The sequence below is a fragment of the Cydia strobilella genome, chromosome Z (genome assembly GCF_947568885.1).
Source record: "Cydia strobilella chromosome Z, ilCydStro3.1, whole genome shotgun sequence".
Lineage (NCBI taxonomy): Eukaryota > Metazoa > Arthropoda > Insecta > Lepidoptera > Tortricidae > Cydia > Cydia strobilella.
This window is the reverse complement of record NC_086068.1, coordinates 40,468,532-40,488,338: the sequence shown is the minus strand read 5'-3', so window position 1 is coordinate 40,488,338 and position 19,807 is coordinate 40,468,532. Positions and strand designations below refer to the sequence as shown.

The window sequence follows — 19,807 nt, the reverse complement described above, 5'->3', positions numbered from 1 at the left end:
GGTATGTATGTTAATTAAAGGTCTCTTTTTCATGTCCACACTATTTTACATTTAGGGACCTCGAGGAATCGCAGCCATCTTAGAAAATGTGTACCATCCTGGTGAAATTTGCGTTTTACTCTAAATATACGTTTTTTATGAAAATATGGTGTAAGGCAACATTAAAGCTTATTAAATTCTACATAAAAAAGTCTTAGATAACTTTGCGGAAAAAATACATCTTGTTATAGAAAATAATAGCTGAATCCAGATTTAGCGCTTATACCCTTTCAGGGAATATTCTCTTAATATAAATCTTGGAGGAATATGAATTCCACTTTTGTCTATACATTTGTACACGTTCTACTCCAATATCAACATTTTACTCGACTGCGACTTAAACAGAAAGTAGGGTTATGGGTTTAAATATATTTCTAGAAGAAAGCTCCGTTTTAGGGACATGGTGTTTTATACCTTTTTTGTGTAGAACTTAATAAGCTTTTGTTTCGCTATACACAGTATTCACATTTAACCCAGATATTCCGAGAAAAACAGAAAAATCTAAAAAGACTTATACTTTTCAAGATGGCGTTTGATCCCCGTGGTCCCCGAAGCTCCAATTTTATAACACGCAAACAGGGATCCCTGAAATTGTAGGTGCCAAATTTCATTACTGTCACTATTGTTTAAATCCCATTTAAGACCTAAAATCAGTTTTTATAGTCACATTTTTAAGTTTTACACAGTTTTCCTCCATTTATTTTAGTAAATTTGTATTGCATAGCACTCGTGTACCAATTATGGATTTACTGATGTCTATTTTATTGAAATCCATTCAATAGTTTAGGCGCTAGAAGTAAAATTATGATTTACTATTCGGCGTCCTCTCAAGGCAGCTGTATTGATTTTTCTTTAATAAAACAGGTGTAAACAGGTTGTGAAGGGCAAGAGGAATCTATCAATATGTCGTTTTAAAAAATCCGTCCAGTATCCTGAGCTACAGGGTGTACTGATTTTCAGTATTTAAACGCATAACCCTACTTTCTGTTTAAGTGGCAGTCGAGTAAAATGTTGATATTGGAGTAGAACGTGTACAAATATATAGACAAGAGTGGAATTCATATTCCTCCAAGTTTCATATTAAGAGAATATCCCCTGAAAGGGTATAAGCGCTAAATCTGGATTCAGCTATTATTTTCTATAACAAGATGTATTTTTTCCGCAAAGATATCTAGGACTTTTTTGTGTAGAATTTAATAAGCTTTAATGTTGCCTTACACCATATTTTCATAGAGAACGTATATTTAGAGTAAAACGCAAATTTCTCCAGGATGGTACACATTTTCTAAGATGGCTGCGATTCCTTGAGGTCCCCAAATGTCAAATAGTGTGGACATGAAAAAGAGACCTTTAATTAACATACATACCAAATTTCATATCTTTGGAAGGATTTCGAGGTGAGACTAAATCCGGTTGTACTATATAGACAATAGCAACTAACAGACGCCGGCACCTATCAATCAAATAAAACGTCATCACAATATTTAACTACTACAAGCGGCCCCAATCCGGCTAGTCCCCGTGGGGCTGTAGACCACTACCCTCCATCAGAACTTAAACACTTTACAAAAACCAAAAATAAAAGTAAGAGATAGCAAAGAAACTTTATACTTATGCACATATAATAGATTTTAATGCCAAAATTGGAAGTCGCACCAGTGAAGACTCAAAAGCCGTGGGACCGTGGAGATATGGCAAAAGAAATGATAGAGGAGAAATGTTAATAGAATTCTGTCTTGAGAACCAACTCAAAATTCTCAATACCCACTTTAAGAAAAAACATAAACAAAGGTGGACATGGCGCTCACCAGATGGTAAAACGTGAAATGAAATAGACTTCATAGTTAGTAAAACCAACATAGCAATTGAAGATATACAAATTATCAACACGTCTCATCCCACAGACCATAGACTAGTCCGAGCAAAAATTATACTAAACTGTGAAAAAAGAGGCAAAGAACCCTATATAGACCCAAGAAGACATCAGTCACTACTACCAATAGAAAAAGAATCCTTGAGAAACATATTCATAGAAAAAAACCAAGAATTTTCAAATGACAACAGCTCAAGAGTCATACACAGAAATTGTTAATAACATAAAAGAATGCTGCAACAAATTGCCTTTAACCCAACCTAAGAGGACAAGAGTTGATGTAATCACCCCCGATGTAGAGAATCTAATCTTAGAGAGAGAAATGCTAAAAAAAAGAGCTAATAAAACAAGAGAAGACAAAAAACGCTTAAATAAATTATACTGGATAATAAGCAACAAACTAAACAAGAATATTAAAAAACACCAAATGAATATCATCGAAGAGGAACCGATTCAACGGAGCTCAGTCAAACGAGCTGAAAAACGTCTCGACAATACAAAAACCTGGATAGTGTCCTTAAATAAACCACATAACAACAAGACAACTAACAGAGATGCTATTGTACACACAGCAACGGATTTCTTCAAGGAATTATATAGCAACGAACATGATGATCCTGAACGAAGACGATGACATCCCTGCACTCCTGGAATCGGAAGTACAACACGCAATCAAAACTCTAAAATATAACAAGAGCCCCGGAGAGGACTCAATCACAAATGACATTCTTAAAGCAATTGCGGAACCCCTGATCCCCTTACTTACCACTATATTTAATAATATAATTACTACTGGATAAATACCGAAAGAATGGGAGCTATCAATAATAACACTTATATACAAAAAAGGAGACTCCAAGGACATTGGTAATTATAGGCCTATTAGTCTTTTACCAAAAATCTACAAATTGTTTACCAGGATTTTAATGAAACGGATTACACCAACTATTGAGTACAACCAGCCGAGAGAACAAGCTGGCTTCAGAGCTAATTACTCTACTACGGACCACATCTTTACACTTACACAAGTTATAGAAAAATATGAAGAATACCAAAAGAGTCTATATATATATATATAGAGTATATAGTCTAGAGCCTTTGTGGATTATTCTAAGGCATTTGACACAATTTCACATAAAGCACTATGGAATGCACTGACAGCTCAAGGTGTGAATCAAAAATACGTCAAGATACTGCAACTACTGTACAGTAAAAGTAAGGCCGCTGTCAGATTGGAAAGAAAAGGCAGACCATTTGAAGTTCAAAGAGGAGTTAGACAGGGTTACACCATGTCCCCAAACCTTTTCACGGCACTGCTTGAAGACATTTTCAGAAAACTAGAGTGAACAGGATTAGGCCTGAAAATAAATTGCGAATATCTCACCCACCTCGCTTTGCGGATGATTTGGTGATACTAAGTGAAAACCATAGAGAACTTGAACTAATGCTGCAAAGTCTAGATAAAGAAAGCAGAAAGTGCGGGCTCGAGATGAATAAAAGCAAAACATGTGTAATGACTAATAGTAAGAAAAGTCCACTTCAAATCAACCAATGTACACTGTCGTATGTAAATTACTACATCTACCTAGGTCAGAGCATAACATTCCGGGATCAAACAACTTCAGAAGTAGAAAGGCGGATAAAGAAGGCATGGGGCAAATATTGGGATTATTGGGCCCTCAAACATACAGCTTCGATTTGAATATATATTCAAATCGAAGCTACCAGTAAAACTTAAAAAGAAAGTCTTTGAAAACACTGTTGTATTATATGGTACCAAACCTGGGTCTTTACTCAAGAGACAGTTAAGAAACTACAAGTCTTTCAAAGATCAATGAAACGAAGTATGCTGGGCTTAAGACTCCGTGACAGAATAAGGAGTAGCCACAAAAGGCAGAGGACAGGGCTGAAATGTGTGGTGGATGTAGCCTGCAGAACAAAGTGGAGATGGGCAGGACATGCAGCCCGAGCTCAAGATGCAAGGTGGAGCGAACGGGTACTCCACTGGTGGCCGCGTGAAGACAAACGACCACAGCGTCGTCCCCGGCGCAGATGGAAGACAGAAAGTCATGGCTTTTGATGGAGGAGGCCTTTGCCCAACAATGGGCAACCAAATAAAATATACAAAATAAAAATAAAATAAACTCAAATAATAATACTGAATAGAAAAATTAAAATATTATATAATTATCTTATAAATTAATTAATTGAAATGTAATTTCATGAATTTATTTGGAATAAAGGGCTTATATTATTATTATTATGCACCTAACTAGTTACTATCTCACCTTCAGAACAAACATTTTAATGGGCATCGACACTTAACTACATATAGTTGGTTAAATCAAATTGTCAGTAAATAAGAACAAAAAAAAACATAAGAAAATTAAGCAAATAAGTTAAAGTTAGGAAATTGGAAGCAAAAAACTCATAAATCATAATCAACAGATATGTTTCATAATTTGGCGCAAAGATCATAAAACTTAACTTGCATCAATCAATGCAGCAGCCCTTTCGTTTAAATATACATAGGTACGTTGATCCATCTCAACTTTTTTTTAACTCATCTTATTTCCTTACTACTATTTTTGTTATTTAGTTTAAGTGAAGGATAGGTACGCGTTAGGCTTAAATATAAACTAAACCGACTCCCTGCATAAAACTACGCGCGTATGTACACCAGTTAATATAATTTCAATGATCCCGTATGTCAAAAGTATATTAATCGTCATACTGAACAAGGGTTCCCATGGGACCGATATGAAAGTCGTGAAAAAATGTACCCCTGGGCCTATAGGTACCTACGTTATGTTTCGACTACTTCAGGCCCTCAAGGTGTCCATTAGATTTACCCCTGGGCCTATATTAGGTACCTACGTTACGTTTCGACTACTTGAGGCCCTCAATTTATTATTATCATTAGATTCATTTCTCGATTTTGTGTTTAGTCCCATAGGGAAATTAGTTCAGATAGTTAACCATTTTAATCTTAACACATTTTTGACATTCAAGATGGGTTACGTAGAGGTATCATACCTCTACGTAACCCATCTTGTGTTTATTGGCCTTAAGAACCTAAGAAAGTTTTGAAGTAAGTAAATTAGAGACTTGCAGGGTAAGTGTAGAGCGCCATAGCTGGCACCTCTTCCAGATAGCGGCAGCCGCGCACGAGTAGCTCCTCAAACTTTAGCAAAGGGTCGTTCGCCATCTCCACCAGCGAGAAAAGGAACTCGACCCAGTTCTGTTCTCGAGTTTTCACGTCAAACTTAAACTTATTATCCAAATTATTTGTTGACAACTCCTCCGGACTGTGAACGGATATCTGTCGAAAAATGTTGCGGCTTGTACATATTATATTATGTATTTTAACTATAGTTTGTCAAAGGACTGTCTCATTTCAAACATAGACAGAGAAAATCATACTATCTTTGTCTTACACTAGTACTAGCGCCCAAAAGAAAGGGATGAGTATAATTTTTCTGGTTGTTACTGACTGACAAATTGGTTTGACCAACTATACCTACTGTTGTATATGTAGGTAGATTAGGAATGCATGTATTGAGGGTAGGCTTGGTGAAAATAAATCAGTTCTCTTGGAGTTAGCAAATGGATTGTTTCATTGCACTTTTCCTAAACATTACATGGTGTCAGGTGTGAATATTCGTGTTAGATCCTTCATAAGATTGTAACAGTCAATTAGTAGAATGAGTGACAGTGAAAATAAAACTGATAAGCGTAAGCCAGGTCCGGGCGGTGCGGCCGTAAGCGGTACGGCGTACACGGCGGTGCAACAACCACCCGCCATGTTGAATACGGGCAACCTCGCCGATAACTGGCGGGATTGGTGGAAACAAACGCATCAGGCTGAGAAAAGTCCTCAAGTCGTGAAAAATGTGCCCTATTACTTCATGTGATAGGAAAAACCGGTCGTGACCTATATGAAGAATTTGATATTAGTTCGAGCGAATAAAGTAATTATGAGGCGTTATGTAAATAGTTCGCTGACCGCTGTGACCCACAGAAAAATGTTAATTTCGAACGGCACTTGTTCTTTGAGACATATCAAACGAGTGAAAATTTTGAGAAGTACTTAGCGTCACTTCGTGTGAAAAGTAAAACGTGTGAGTTTGGAACATTGAGGGAAAGTTTAATTCTAACACAAGTAATCCGGGGAATTAAAGATGGTCAATTAAGAGAAAGGATGTTAAGAAAAAGGGACTTAAAATTGGAGGATGCGACGGCTTGGTGTCGCGCAGCAGAATTAGCGAGTGAGCAGGCGGGAGCGGTGCGGGGCGGAGCGAGCGCAGAAGCGACGCGAGCAAGTACAAGCGCGCCGCTCGCCGACGTCGAGCAAGTTCGCGTGCGCCCTCACCGCCGCGCGCCGACGCCGACGCCGACCACATCTCGCGCCGCCGCGCCAGGTGCTCCGATAGCGCGACGACCGCAACAACAGTATCGTGGCGGGACTGGCTCTAAATTCAAATGTACAAATTGCGACTACGTACACGAACGTGATCGGTGTCCCGCGTATAAGGTTAAATGTTTCAGATGCGATCGTGTCGGACATTTTATGAGGTGTTGCAGAAGTAAATTATGTGCGGGAAGTGTATAATGCTACAGACGAGATAAGTGATTGCGAGGAACTAATAATACAGGGAGTGGAGATTTTGTCGGTCGACAGCAAGGGGTGGTTCGAGAGTGTAGCGGTGAACGGAGTTCCTGTGACGTTTAAGCTGGACTGTGGTGCGGACGTCTGCGTCATGTCGCGCGACAGCTTCAGGACGGCAGGGTACAGTGAGGACATTTTGAGCAATGCTGGTACGGTATTGCGTGAGGTTAGTAAGAAAAGAACATTTTACCTGTGGTGGGATATTTTGTAGCGGAATTGTCGCATCATAACAGTGAAAAAAAGTGCAAAGGCAAGATTTACGTATTAGATGTAAATTGTAATAATTTATTGTCACGAGATTTATGCAGTGAGTTAAATCTAATTAAAAGAGTAAACGAAATTTCTGATAATAATAATTGTATTAATTTAGTAAATAAATACAAAACTGTGTTTCAAGGGATCGGTCGTTTACCGGGTGTACACAAATTAACTGTGGACGAGTCAGTTCCTCCGGTCGTAAGATGCTCAAGGAAAATACCTATTAAATTAAGACCACGATTGCGAGAGGAACTGGATCGTCTGCAGGAGCTAGGCATTATTGAACCAGTGGAGGAACCTACCGACTGGGTGTCGAGTATTGTTCTTGTTGAAAAACCGGACGGCAAATTGCGATTGTGTATAGATCCTCAAAATTTGAATAAGGCAATCAAGCGTAGTCATTTTCAACTTCCCACACTAGACGAGGTCACAGCAAATCTATCAGGAGCTAAGTATTTTTCACATTTGGATGCTAGTAAGGGTTTTTACATGATCGCTCTTGATGATTTTAGTGCAAAGCTTTGTACTTTTGCCACACCATTTGGAAGATGGAAATTTTTACGTTTACCTTTTGACATCTGTTCGGCATCGGAGGTATTCCATAATGCAATGATTAAGATATTTTCAATGGAGGGAGTGGAATGTTTCATCGATGATTTACTCGTGTACGGGAGAACAAAGGAAGAGCATGATTCGAGGTTGGAGGCCGTGTTACAGCGCGAGCTTACACAATGGAGTTAGGTTCAACAGAGAGAAATGTGTTTTAGGCGTAGAAGAAGTGAAATATTTAGGTCACGTGTTTAACTCTAAGGGTATGCGTCCCGACGGCGACCGCGTGAAGGCTATCAGGGACATGCCTCCTCCTAGTTGCAGGAAGGAGTTGGAGAGGTTTCTCGGGATGACGAATTATGTGTCGAGATTTTTACCAAACTATGCAGAGCTTGTCGAGCCATTGAGAGGACTGCTTAAGAGAGATACCGAATTTCAGTGGTATGAAATTCATACCAGCGCATTTGAGAGAGTTAAAAAATGTTTAATGGAGGCGCCAACGCTACAATACTATGACCCCGGGGAGGGGGTAGTGGTGTCGGTAGATGCGAGTTCGCGAGGGCTGGGCGCGTGCTTGCTGCAGGGCGGGCAGCCGGTCGCCTTTGCCGCCCGCACGCAAACGCCTGCCGAAACGCGTTGGGCGCAAATTGAAAAAGAATTATTGGCGATTCTGTTTGGTTGCCAAAAATTCCACCAATTTATTTATGGCCACAAAAGTGTATTAGTGGAAAGCTACCATAAACCACTAGAGGCTATATTCAGAAAGGCACTCAATGATACGCCCGTAAGACTGCAAAGAATGCTACTGAGGCTACAAAAATACTCTATAGAGATAAAATACGTTCCCGGGAGACTAATGTATGTCGCCGACACACTATCGCGCGCCCCTACTGACGGTGACGACACGTGCGACGACAAAACGGGCAACGACATTGATGTTCACGTTAATGCTCTCTACGACAGCGTTAACTTTAGCGCTGACAAGTTGAAGAAGATCAAAGAGGAAACGGATAAAGAACTAGGGCTCTCGAACGTTAGGCAATACTGCTTAAAAAGCTGGCCGCATACTAAAAATGTCCTAGAAAGTGAGGCTAAGCCTTACTGGGGTATTAAGGAGGAGCTTCATGTGATAAAAAATATAGTATTCCGAGGCAATCGCGTTGTAATACCTACTTACTAAGTAATTTAATTTTACGAGATTTCTATGTTCAAGATCGTTTTGTTTGCTTACTAATTGACCAATAAAAATTAGGTATTAAAGTTTTTAATGTTCAATGATGTTATATATATATAGTTAAATTTTTGTAAACAATAAAATGTATCTAATAAAATTTTGCTTTTTGAAATATTTCATTAAATATGATGAAAGGGCCAGTAATCAGCCTTCTGTGTACCAATAGACAGCCGTTAAGTACCCAGTGCCCCGCCATCCCATTTTAACGGCTGATTAGTGGCTTCTGAGCTCCGCGATCTCAATGTCCACTGGTCAGCCACAGGCTGACTACTGGGTGTTTGATGTATTTCAATCAAATAAAGTCATAATAATGTAAATTTGAAATTCTATTTCAAACATTTCAAACTTGATATTTTTGACAGTAATGGGTTACTTAATAGTACAATCGGATTAGGTCTAACCTCTAAATCCTTCCAAAGATATGAAATTTTGTATGTATGTTAATTAAAGGTCTCTTTTTCGAGTCCACACTATTTCACATTTGGGGACCTCGAGGAGTCGCAGCCATCTTGGAAAATGTGTACCATCCTGAAGAAATTTGCGTTGTACTCTAAATATACGTTCTCTATGAAAATATGGTGTAAGGCAACATTAAAGCTTATTAAATTCTACACAAAAAATCCTAGATATCTTTGCGGAAAAAATACATCTTATTATAGAAAATAATAGCTGAATCCAGATTTAGCGCTTATACCCCTTCAGGGGATATTCTCTTAATAGGAAACTTGTAGGAATATGAATTCCACTTTTATCTATACATTTGTACACGTTATACCCCAATATCAACATTTTACTCGACTGCGACTTAAACAGAAAGTAGGGTTCTGGGTTTAATTACTGATAATCAGTACACCCTGTAGCTCAGGATATTGGACGGATTTTTTAAAATGACGTATCGGTAGATTCCTCTTGCCCTTCACAACCTGTTTACACTTATTTTATTAAAGAAAAATCAGTACAGCCGCCTTGAGAGGATGCCGAATATTAAGGTAACTGCAGGTATTAACGACCCCCTTAAGGCAATTTTATAATCGACCATAGTTTTTAAGTATACAGGATGCCCTCAAATATACTTTTCCATTTTTATATGCTAATATTATGTTTATAAAAGGTAATTACTAAGTTACCTGTACCTGAATAAAGTATTATGATGTAAAAAATATTTTTTAAAGTTACTGAGTCGATTGTTGCTAATGGCTGTGAAGTTATTAACGATTTTTAAGCAGCTATTACCGATCGTGATAAGAAAAGGTATGTGACCAGCAGTGAGACGTATATACCTAAGCTGGTGTGGTGACATAGTGGATTAATTAGAAAATTTAGTACATTTTTATAGGTAGATTGAAATTTTCTATTTTCAATATGAATAAAAAAAAACCAGGATTTTCGAGGAACTTTCACGCTTTGCTTAGTTTGGAGAGATTGATCTGAGTCAGTTTGAGTGTGTGTATTTATATTTCAATTTCAATTTATTTATTTAAGACAACACTGGCCCATAATGGTTAGTAACAATTAAGATTAAAAACTAAGTGTTAGTGGAACAAAAAACAGAAAGCGACAAAACAAAAACAGACAGCAATAAAATTCTTACAACTATCACCTAATAGCGGTTTTGACACATTCAAAATGCCGCATTATAGTTGAGTCGTATCGGCCCGCAACAGTGGTCAGGATGGGGTTGGAGCTGGCCCGCACTCTGCAGAGCAACGAGGCAATTCTCTTGCGTATTATGGCATAGTAGTCATCCGTGTGAGCTTGCGCAAACATGCCCGATGCGCTGCAGAAACGGGACAGCCCCAACAACATCCTGAAACCATTATTATATTGGACGCGCAGGGAACTGATGGTCTTCTGCGTATAACTAGTCCAGAGGCTGCACGTGTAGAACACCTGACAATAGGCTTTAAATAACGTTACTTTTACCTGTTGGCTACATCGTGCAAACCTCCTTATTTGTATGTTGCATCGGACTGCCAGTGCCCTACGCTCCCTTTCTATATCTAATTGGTCTTTAAGGTCGTCGGTGACATAGTGTCCAAGATACGTAAATGTGTACACGCGCTCGAGTATATTATTATTAAGTTTTATGTCAGGTACACTTTCCGGTAGCTTGCCCCCGACGGCCTTAAATACCATATATTCGCTTTTCTTAGCGTTATACCGTAAGCCATGTTTACTTACGTACTCTTCACATATGCTTAGTAGTTTTCTCAATGCCCTGACCGTTGGACTGAGCAGCACCATATCGTCTGCGTAGCTGATGTTGTTGATACTAACATCATCAACTCTGCATCCCACTGGAGTGCTGCTCAACCCCTCGATCAGGTCGTTAACGTACAGGTTGAAGAGCTTGGGGGAGGTTATACCCCCCTGCCTCACCCCACACTCCAACCTGTACGACTGAGAAAAACTACACGCCCATCTGACGCTATTGTTCTGGTTAAGGTACCAATATTGAAATATTCGGAGTAGCTCCGCCGGTACTTTTTGCTCCCTTAACTTGTTCCAAAGGACACAAGATCAAATGCCCTGGATAAATCCAGGAAACATGCGTATATAGGTGTGTGTGACGCTCAGTGTAGTACTGTACCGTGTGTTTTAGGTTTAAGATGGCACTTTCCGTGGATAGACCCGGGCGAAACCCGAACTGCGCATAGTGTAAGTTTAAATACTTCCCAAGTTGTGCGTCCAGTAGGCTATCCAGTACCTTAGCCAGCACAGCAGCGAGCGAGATGGGCCGATAGTTGGACTTACTAGAAACATCGCCAGTTTTATCTTTGAGAATAGGCACAACCATGGTCTTCATTAGGTCATGGGGATGGAATGAGTGAGACATGCACAAAGAATAAAATTTAGGCAGAACTGCATATAGCTTATTGCCCGCAAACTGTAAGTGTTCTATACTGAGCCCGTCGTGACCCAGTGACTTTTCTCTGGTCATTTTTGTGATCACATGCTTGACCTGTTCAGAGGTAAAACGAACAAGGTCCGACTCACGACAGGCCCCGTCATCAACCCTTTGTTGCGCTGTACTGGGCCCAATGGAGAATCTATTTTAAAATGGCCAACAAACATATTAGCAATGGATTCCGGCTCACTCACATCTCCGACGCTCACGGGCACATCAGGCTGACCATCCAGTTTCTTAACGGCCTTCCAAAATTGTTTGAAGTTTTTAGAGCTATGATGCGACGCTAAGATATCTAACTTAATTTGCTCTTGATGATTCTGGCACCATTTCAACTTGTTTTAAATATTTTACGACTTGCGCACATACTTTCGTAAATTATTCCCGACATAGGCTTATTAAAGTTGACCCACTCCTGAAAGTGCATCCTAGCCTGACCGTGCGCGTCCCAGACATGTTTATTCCAGCCCACGACTTTTTTACCCTTCCTATTACGCCCACAGGCTTGATGACAACTTTGCACTGCAGCGTCTGATAAAATAATAACTATATCTCTATATAAACAATAAATTAAATGTCGATGACTAATATTACTACAATTTGTATTACACAAATGTCAAAATCTTGAAAATTAATTAAATTTAATTTATCATTACATATTTCATAATATTTATCTATTTTTCTCCCGTCCCTGTCACCCCAAATTACTTTATTATATTCATTATTATTAATTACACGTTTAGGCCAAACAAGCTCAAAATGGCATTCAATACATAATGGATAATGATCAAAACAAAAGATGTCATAAATCACACTTATCTTTAAAATAGTGTCCCAAGCGGATTGCGTAACTAGGCAGTGGTCAAGCCAGCGCCGGCAGCCGTGCGCCTCGCTGACGTAGGTATAGGTATTCGACGTGGGGCCTAACGTAGTTATATCCGCACATTCCAGATTATTTTCAGCGCAAAAGTTTATTATTTCAACGCCAAACGTCTCACCCGGATGAGCATTAAAATCACCTAAAATGTATGCGGTTTCTACGTCACTGTTTTCAATCATTGCTTTCAACTCAACAAGGCAGTCTATGTACTCCGGCAGATTGTATGTCACATCGGTTGGCATATAAACACAACACAACTGTTTTTGCAGTCACATTTTTAAGTCCTAAATATTTTTCCTGCATTTATTGTAGTAAATTTGTATTGTATAGCACTCGTGTACCAATTATGGATCTACTGATGTCTATTTCATTGAAATCTACTCAATAGATTAGGCGCTAGAAGTAAAAATATGATTTAATATTCGGCATCCTCTCAAGGCGACTGTATTGATTTTTCTTTAATAAAACAAGTATAAACAGGTTGTGAAGGGTAAGAGGAATCTATCGATACGTCATTTTAAAAAATCCGTCCAGTATCCTGAGCTACAGGGTGTACTGATTATCAGTAATTAAACCCATAACCATACTTTCTGTTTAAGTCGCAGTCAAGTAAAATGTTGATATTGGGGTATAACGTGTACAAATGTATAGACAAAAGTCGAATTCATATTCCTACAAGTTTCCTATTAAGAGAATATCCCCTGAAAGGGTATAAGCGCTAAATCTGGATTCAGCTATTATTTTCTATAACAAGATGTATTTTTTCCGCAAAGATATCTAGGACTTTTTTGTGCAGAATTTAATAAGCTTTAATGTTGCCTTACACCATATTTTCACAGAGAACGTAGATTTAGAATAAAACGCAAGTTTCTCCATGATGGTACACATTTTCCAAGATGGCTGCGATTCCTTGAGGTCCCCAAATGTAAAAGAGTGTGGACATGAAAAATAGACCTTTAATTAACATACATACCAAATTTCATAACTTTGGAAGGATTTCGAGGTTAGACTTAATCCGATTGTACTATAAATAAGAAGGCATTTTTCTCCCGGATCAACTATGTTCAAATAGTCTTGTGGCTTTAGCCATTGCGTATAAGTCTCAGTTCAAATCACGGGACTCAATTATTTTTGTTTTTATTTATTTATTTATTCTTTTTTAGCTTTTTAGGACTTTATTTTTTATCACCCGTTTTATTTCACGATTTTTAATAATTATCAAACGGAACTTCCCTAATCGCGTATAGTATAATTAAGTTTTTTTAAACCTCCGAGTTCCAACGCAACGTTCTGACGGCGTTGTCAGAACGACGGGCTCTTCTCTGAGACCAAGGGGACACCGCCGTCCTCGAAACGTCGGAGGTAAAATTTAAAAACTTAATTAAACGCGGGGTTCGAAGGGGTTGTATGGGTCTCATAAGTGTTCAGAAGAGAACACTCTACCCTCTGCAACTCAACTCCAAATCCGCACCTTCCCGAAGGCAGAAACGCCGGGTGAACTCTGTTAAGCCAAGCAACATAGTTGGGCGGCGACCAATGCGGATGGGGGGCAGGTAGGATCATCTCTTCCACCCTACCTGTGCAGTGCTTAATATTATGAACGAGCTTAGTTATTTATTAACACTACTAAATTCAAAATTTCAACAATACGGATTACAAATTAATATATCTAAGACTAAATATATGATAATTAGTAAAAAACATGAAAATGATGAACCCCTGAATATAAATGGCAAAGTGGAAAGGGTGATCAAATATAAATACTTGGGATGCTGGCTCAATGAAAAATGGGTCCCAGAAATGGAGATCCACATAAGAATAGAAATGGCCCGGAGTGCCTTCATAAAAATGAACAAATTATATACAAATAAAGATATAAATTTAAACCTAAGATGGAGACTAGTTAAATGTTTTGTATTGCCAATTCTGATGTATGGAGTAGAGGCATGGACACTAAATAAATCCGTAATCAACAAATTAAATGCCTTTGAAATGTGGATATACAGGAGAATGCTAAGAAAGCGTGGGTAGATATATAAAATATCAAATAAAATAGTACTATGAAAACGGATTATATCGCGTATATTGAATTTATAATACAACACAACACAATTTAATTTAATTTATAATTTATATACGCGATATAATCCGTTTTCATAGTTTTATTTCATGAGTAACTATCGCGGTAACCGAAGACAATATTAAATAAAATAGTATTAGACAAAATGAAAAAGACAAAGGAAGTCGCATTAACAATCAAAATAAAAACAGCATATTTTGGACATATCTACAGGAACACCAAATATGCATTACTAAAAACATTATTGAGGGAAAAATTAATGGAAACAGAGGTAGAGGAAGACCCTGAACATCATGGTGTGATAATATAAAGAGTTGGACCGGTATTGCGGACGCTACCACTCTGGGCAGAGTAGCGAAACACAGAGAGTACTTTCGCTGTGTTTCAGGCAAGAAATATGGCAAACATAGTTCATGCAAATTATTTTTCACTTACAAAATACACAATATAGAAAATACGGCACAAAAAGAAAGTACTACTTAGGTAAGCAGGTTGGTAATAAAGTAATAATTTATGCCTAGTCTGGTCTATGTAACTCCTCTAATGTAACTCCTTATTTATCATTATCAATACACACTCACAACTTTACCGTAAATCAGTTTTTAGTTTCTCGTACCCCAGTTTCACTGTCCGATTGACCTAAATCATTTCAATCATTTGTAATACTAGTGCGGCGCCGTTGTTCATTCTATTGACAACCAATACAACAATATTGCACATGACGCGTATTTGCAATTTTTTTGCATATTTGTCAATGTCTGTATGTACATATTTCCCTCGTAATAAACATACGTATTAGTGTGAGAGTTGTATCCTAAGCCTAATATCATGTTAGTACCTACGTATCGTATTAGTTAAACCTGAATACGCCTCGCAAATATTAGTCACAGCAAGCGTACCGAATGCTGGAATACTCCTTGTCCTAAGTCCTTGGATTCAGCCTTTTTAGGGTTCCGTACCAAAGAGGTTCAAAAGGAACCCTTATGGTGCGACTCTATCTCACATTGCTAAATATCTCGAGAACTACTGAAGCTATCGATTTCAAATTTGGAATAGTTATGAACAACGCTAACCCAAACACATTGGAAGTGTAATTTTTCTATTTAATTTTTATGACATAATCCGTCGGGCTCTTGCCACCATCAATGTACCTGCTCTTCTTGAGCCGACTGGCATTATCAGGGATGATGGCAAGAGGCCCGATGGGGTGTCCTTTTGGTTCCTTGGAGCTTGGGACGGATGTTGGTGTGGGATGCTACCTGCGTAGACACACTGGCATCGTCCCACCTCCAACGGACTAATGTAAAAGTTGGCGCAGCGGCGGAAAGCGCCGAAATTTTAAAACATAATAAATATAAGAGCCTCGGTAGAGAGTATCATTTCGTTCCATTTGGAGTTGAAACTCTAGGTCCACGGGTCCCAGCGCGCACAAGTTGTTTGCAAAAATCGCGAAGCGTCTGGCTGACGTAACTGGTGCCTAAACATTTACCCAAAACTTTACTACGATTGCAAATCAACAATTACAAAATGGTTAAAATCAAAAAGCTACGAGGAAATAGAAGACTTACAAAAATAAAATACAAAATACTATATGTTACTAGAGATTCACACATCAACTTACTAAATACATACATACATACGCGCGCGCACACACACACACACACACACACCCACACACACACACACACACACACACACACACACACACACACACACACACACACACACACACACACACACACACACACACACACACACACACACACACACACACACACACACACACACACACACGATTACTGGCTCCTTTACTCCTTTTTTAATTCCTCTAATTCCTTTTTTATTACTGCATGTCTAACAACCCAGTTATTCACTTAGTTCTTTAAACAAATGTTATACCTATATATAAACTTTTAATTGTATACATGTTTATATTACTTAAACTAGTACTTAAAAAAATGTTTCGTGTAACAATCTGTTAATTAAGGAAGAGCGGTGTTGCCCTACACAGGCAAATTTTGCTTACCGGGCAGCACTATCCCCTACACCTGTATATTTTACGAAAATAAATAATTTTAATTTTTTAATTTTTAATTTTTTAACTGGTGACCGAAGAGCTGACGGCTTCCTCGCACAACGTATCAGCATTGCGATACAGCGAGGAAATGCCGCCAGCATCCTTGGTACAATGCCTCTAGGGCCTATTTTAGTTATTAATTTCGTTTACGTAGTACCACTGTATATATCTTGTACCTACCTACTATTTAAATAAATTACAATTATATTTTTATTAATTATGAAAAATGGCCAATATAAAAAGGGGACAAAATTTCAAAGTCTAGTTACTAGGTCGAGTGGGATATCATTTGAAAGAGCTCGTATTGAACATAACAAAACAATTTTTTATTCGTTTTTCATAGAAATAAAAAATGGAATTATAAAGGAAAATGTAAAATAAATACCATCCCCCCCCCCCCCCTTATCTCCGAAGTTTACGAACAAAAAATTATATTTGTTTTTACATAATAATAACATTATCACAAATATTACAGGAAAAATATAATCACACCTCTACCTTGAAAACTTTTTTTTTAATTATCATAAAACATTTTATAATTTAATTTGCAATTTTAACCCATTTGCGTACTTGAAATGTCTATGAGATAACACTAAAAACACCTTCTTTCAAATAAAATAAAAATTGCATCCCCCCCCCCCTTATCTCCGAAGTTTACGAACAAAAAATTTTTTTTTTTTTACATAATAATAACATTATCATAAATATTACAGGAAAAATATAATCACACCTCTATCTTGAAAACTTTTTTTTAATTATCATAAAACATTTTCTAATTTAATTTGCAATTTTAACCCATTTGCGTTCTTGAAATGTCTATGAGATTACACTAAAAACACCTTCTTTCAAATAAAATAAAAATTGTTGAAGTCTCTTCACATGATAAGGAATTATCGCTGAAAAACCAACATACATATAGGTCACGCAAATTAGTTAGCCAATTTGCCGATGGAACCGTAACAAACTACAACTCAAATCGCGACGGGAACCTCATAATGAAGTTCCCAAAATCACCTACAAACGATACCGCAATAATTGTAATGATCTAATAAAAAAAATCAGGCGCAAATATGATAAAGAACAGCTGGCTAAATCATCTAAAAACTCTAAAATGCTCTGGCAGACAATAAAAAGGATAACTCACTACAAATCTGACAAAACAAAAAATACTGACCTACTAAAAACTAAACAATCTCCAACTTCCTCTGTTAACTATGTAAATAATTATTTTTCTGGGGTTGGCAAAACACTGGCCGAAGAAATCCTAAGTACTTCAAATAATCGATATGTAAATGCTCATGCCGGAAACAACTTGCCCGACTGTACCTCCTCCTCACTTGTTTTCCTGAACACTGACCCCCAGGAAATACACTGCCCCCAGCCCCCACCCGCCCCACTGAAACAATCGATTGTGACACCGGTGTATAAGAGTGGAGAGAGAAATGATGTAAGCAATTATCGACCTATTTCCGTGTTGACTGCCATCACTAAAGTAATAGAAAAATTAATAAATAATCGTCTTGTATCATACCTTAATAAATTGAATGTACATTCCGAAAACCAATTTGGTTTTCGGCAGTCCAGATCCACAGAAGATGCTATACTATCCCTAATATCCTTAGTTACCGACAAAATTGATAAAGGTAAGAAATGCCTCGCTATATTTTTAGATCTAAAAAAGGCGTTTGATACGGTCTCTCTCTCCACTCTTACACAAAAAATGGAACGAATTGGCATAAGGGGTCTGCCTCTCCAATTGCTGAGTGACTACTTGCAGGGGCATACGCAAAGAGTGAAAATAGTATACTACATAAGTAACGAAACAGATATAACTTATGGTGTCCCCCAGGGAAGCGTTCTAGGGCCCACGTTGTTTCTTATATATATATCAATGACACGAATCTCAAACTACAACGTGGGCACATCAGCTCTTATGCTGATGACACAGCTATAGTGTTCGATGGAGAATCCTAGGAGTCAGTGTTCAGAAGTGCACAATCTGGCCTCCGCAGAGTGGCTGTATGGCTTAGAAATAACCTCCTTACTCTAAATGCCAGCAAAACTAATTATATTTGTTTTAGTAAATATGACTGTTCGCAACCTAATGTTAACTTAAAACTAAAGATACACATGTGTACCCAGGATGATCCTTGCCCCTGTGAATGCATCGAACTGGAAAAAGTAAAATTTACTAAATATCTAGGTGTACTACTTGACCAACGCCTCTCATGGCACATGCAACTGGAAAATCCTGCTCGACATGAGCAAAGCTTACGATAGAGTTAGCTACGACATCCTATTAGATAAATTGTACAATACCGGAATCAGAGGAGTGGCTCATAAATGGTTCAAGTCCTACCTCTGTTACCGTGTTCAATTAGTCCAAATAGAACATACAAACTTCGAAACTGGCCAAATACAACATTTCATATCCGATAGAGTAACCCAGACAGGCTCGATCCCCCAAGGTGTATCTTGGGATGTATTTTGTTCTTAATCTATATAAACGACTTACCAAATGCAATTGAGGACCAATGCGTACTATTCGCAGATGACGTTTCGGTGTTGTTCTCGTGTTCTGATAAAAATGAAGCTGAAAATAAACGAACTGTAACAATGAAAAAAATTGAAAGCTGGTTGGATATTCATAATCTTCAACTCAATCTAGAAAAAACCAAAAGAATCCAATTTAAGCCCTACCAAAAATCGGCATTGCCAATTACTTTTAATTACAATAATACATTAGAATCTGTTGATTCAGCTACCGTACTGGGTATCGATCTAGACACTAACATGAATTGGAAAGCGCACATCCAGAGACTGTCAAAAAAGCATCCTCCTTTTTATACGCACTACAACACATCAAACGGGCGACCGACTTCCAAACTGCCCTTTCTGTATACTATGCATACGCGTATTCAAGAATGACTTACGGTCTCGTTTTATGGGGTAATAGTACTGACATGTAGACATGGATAAGATCTTCATTCTCCATAAGAGATGTGTCAGAATAATAACAAATTCTGATCAAATGGAGTCTTGCCGACCTCTTTTCAAGAAACTCCAAATACTAACTCTACCGTCAATGTACGTCCTTGAATCATGCAAATTTGTTAGGAAACATACGGAGTTGTTTACTCCGACAGCACCAAAAATCAAAAGGAACAATAGAAACTTAAATAAACTTCAATTACCCCTCTCAAAACTAAAAATAGTCTCATCGAGCCCTCACTACATGCT

The 19,807-nt window shown here is 38.0% G+C and overlaps 2 protein-coding genes across 2 annotated transcripts in view; both read right to left on the bottom strand.

Moving 5' to 3' along the window:
• The window catches only part of LOC134754970 (acid-sensing ion channel 2-like), an 87,439-nt gene that overhangs the window by 52,729 nt on the left and 14,903 nt on the right, over window positions 1-19,807 (bottom strand). The window contains exon 6 of the mRNA XM_063691465.1: window positions 5,025-5,234. Within this exon, the coding sequence (XP_063547535.1) occupies window positions 5,025-5,234 (210 nt within the window). The remainder of the gene's footprint in view (window positions 1-5,024; window positions 5,235-19,807) is intronic.
• Window positions 7,899-11,419, bottom strand: LOC134754990 (uncharacterized). Its single transcript, XM_063691471.1, has 3 exons — window positions 11,330-11,419; window positions 10,281-11,022; window positions 7,899-8,011 (listed from the first exon to the last, which is right to left on the bottom strand). The coding sequence occupies exons 1-3, from the start codon at window positions 11,417-11,419 to the stop codon at window positions 7,899-7,901; spliced, it is 945 nt and encodes a 314-aa protein (XP_063547541.1).

Coding starts and splice junctions, on each gene's coding strand:
- LOC134754990 (XM_063691471.1), bottom strand. CDS start 11,419: ATGGTTGTGCCTATTCTCAAAGATAAAACTGGCGATGTTTCTAGTAAG. Junction 11,023..11,329: donor TCGCTGCTGTGCTGGCTAAG/GTACTGGATAGC, acceptor AGTTTTTCTCAG/TCGTACAGGTTGGAGTGTGG. Junction 8,012..10,280: donor CCCCATCCTGACCACTGTTG/CGGGCCGATACG, acceptor GCGTTTCGGCAG/GCGTTTGCGTGCGGGCGGCA.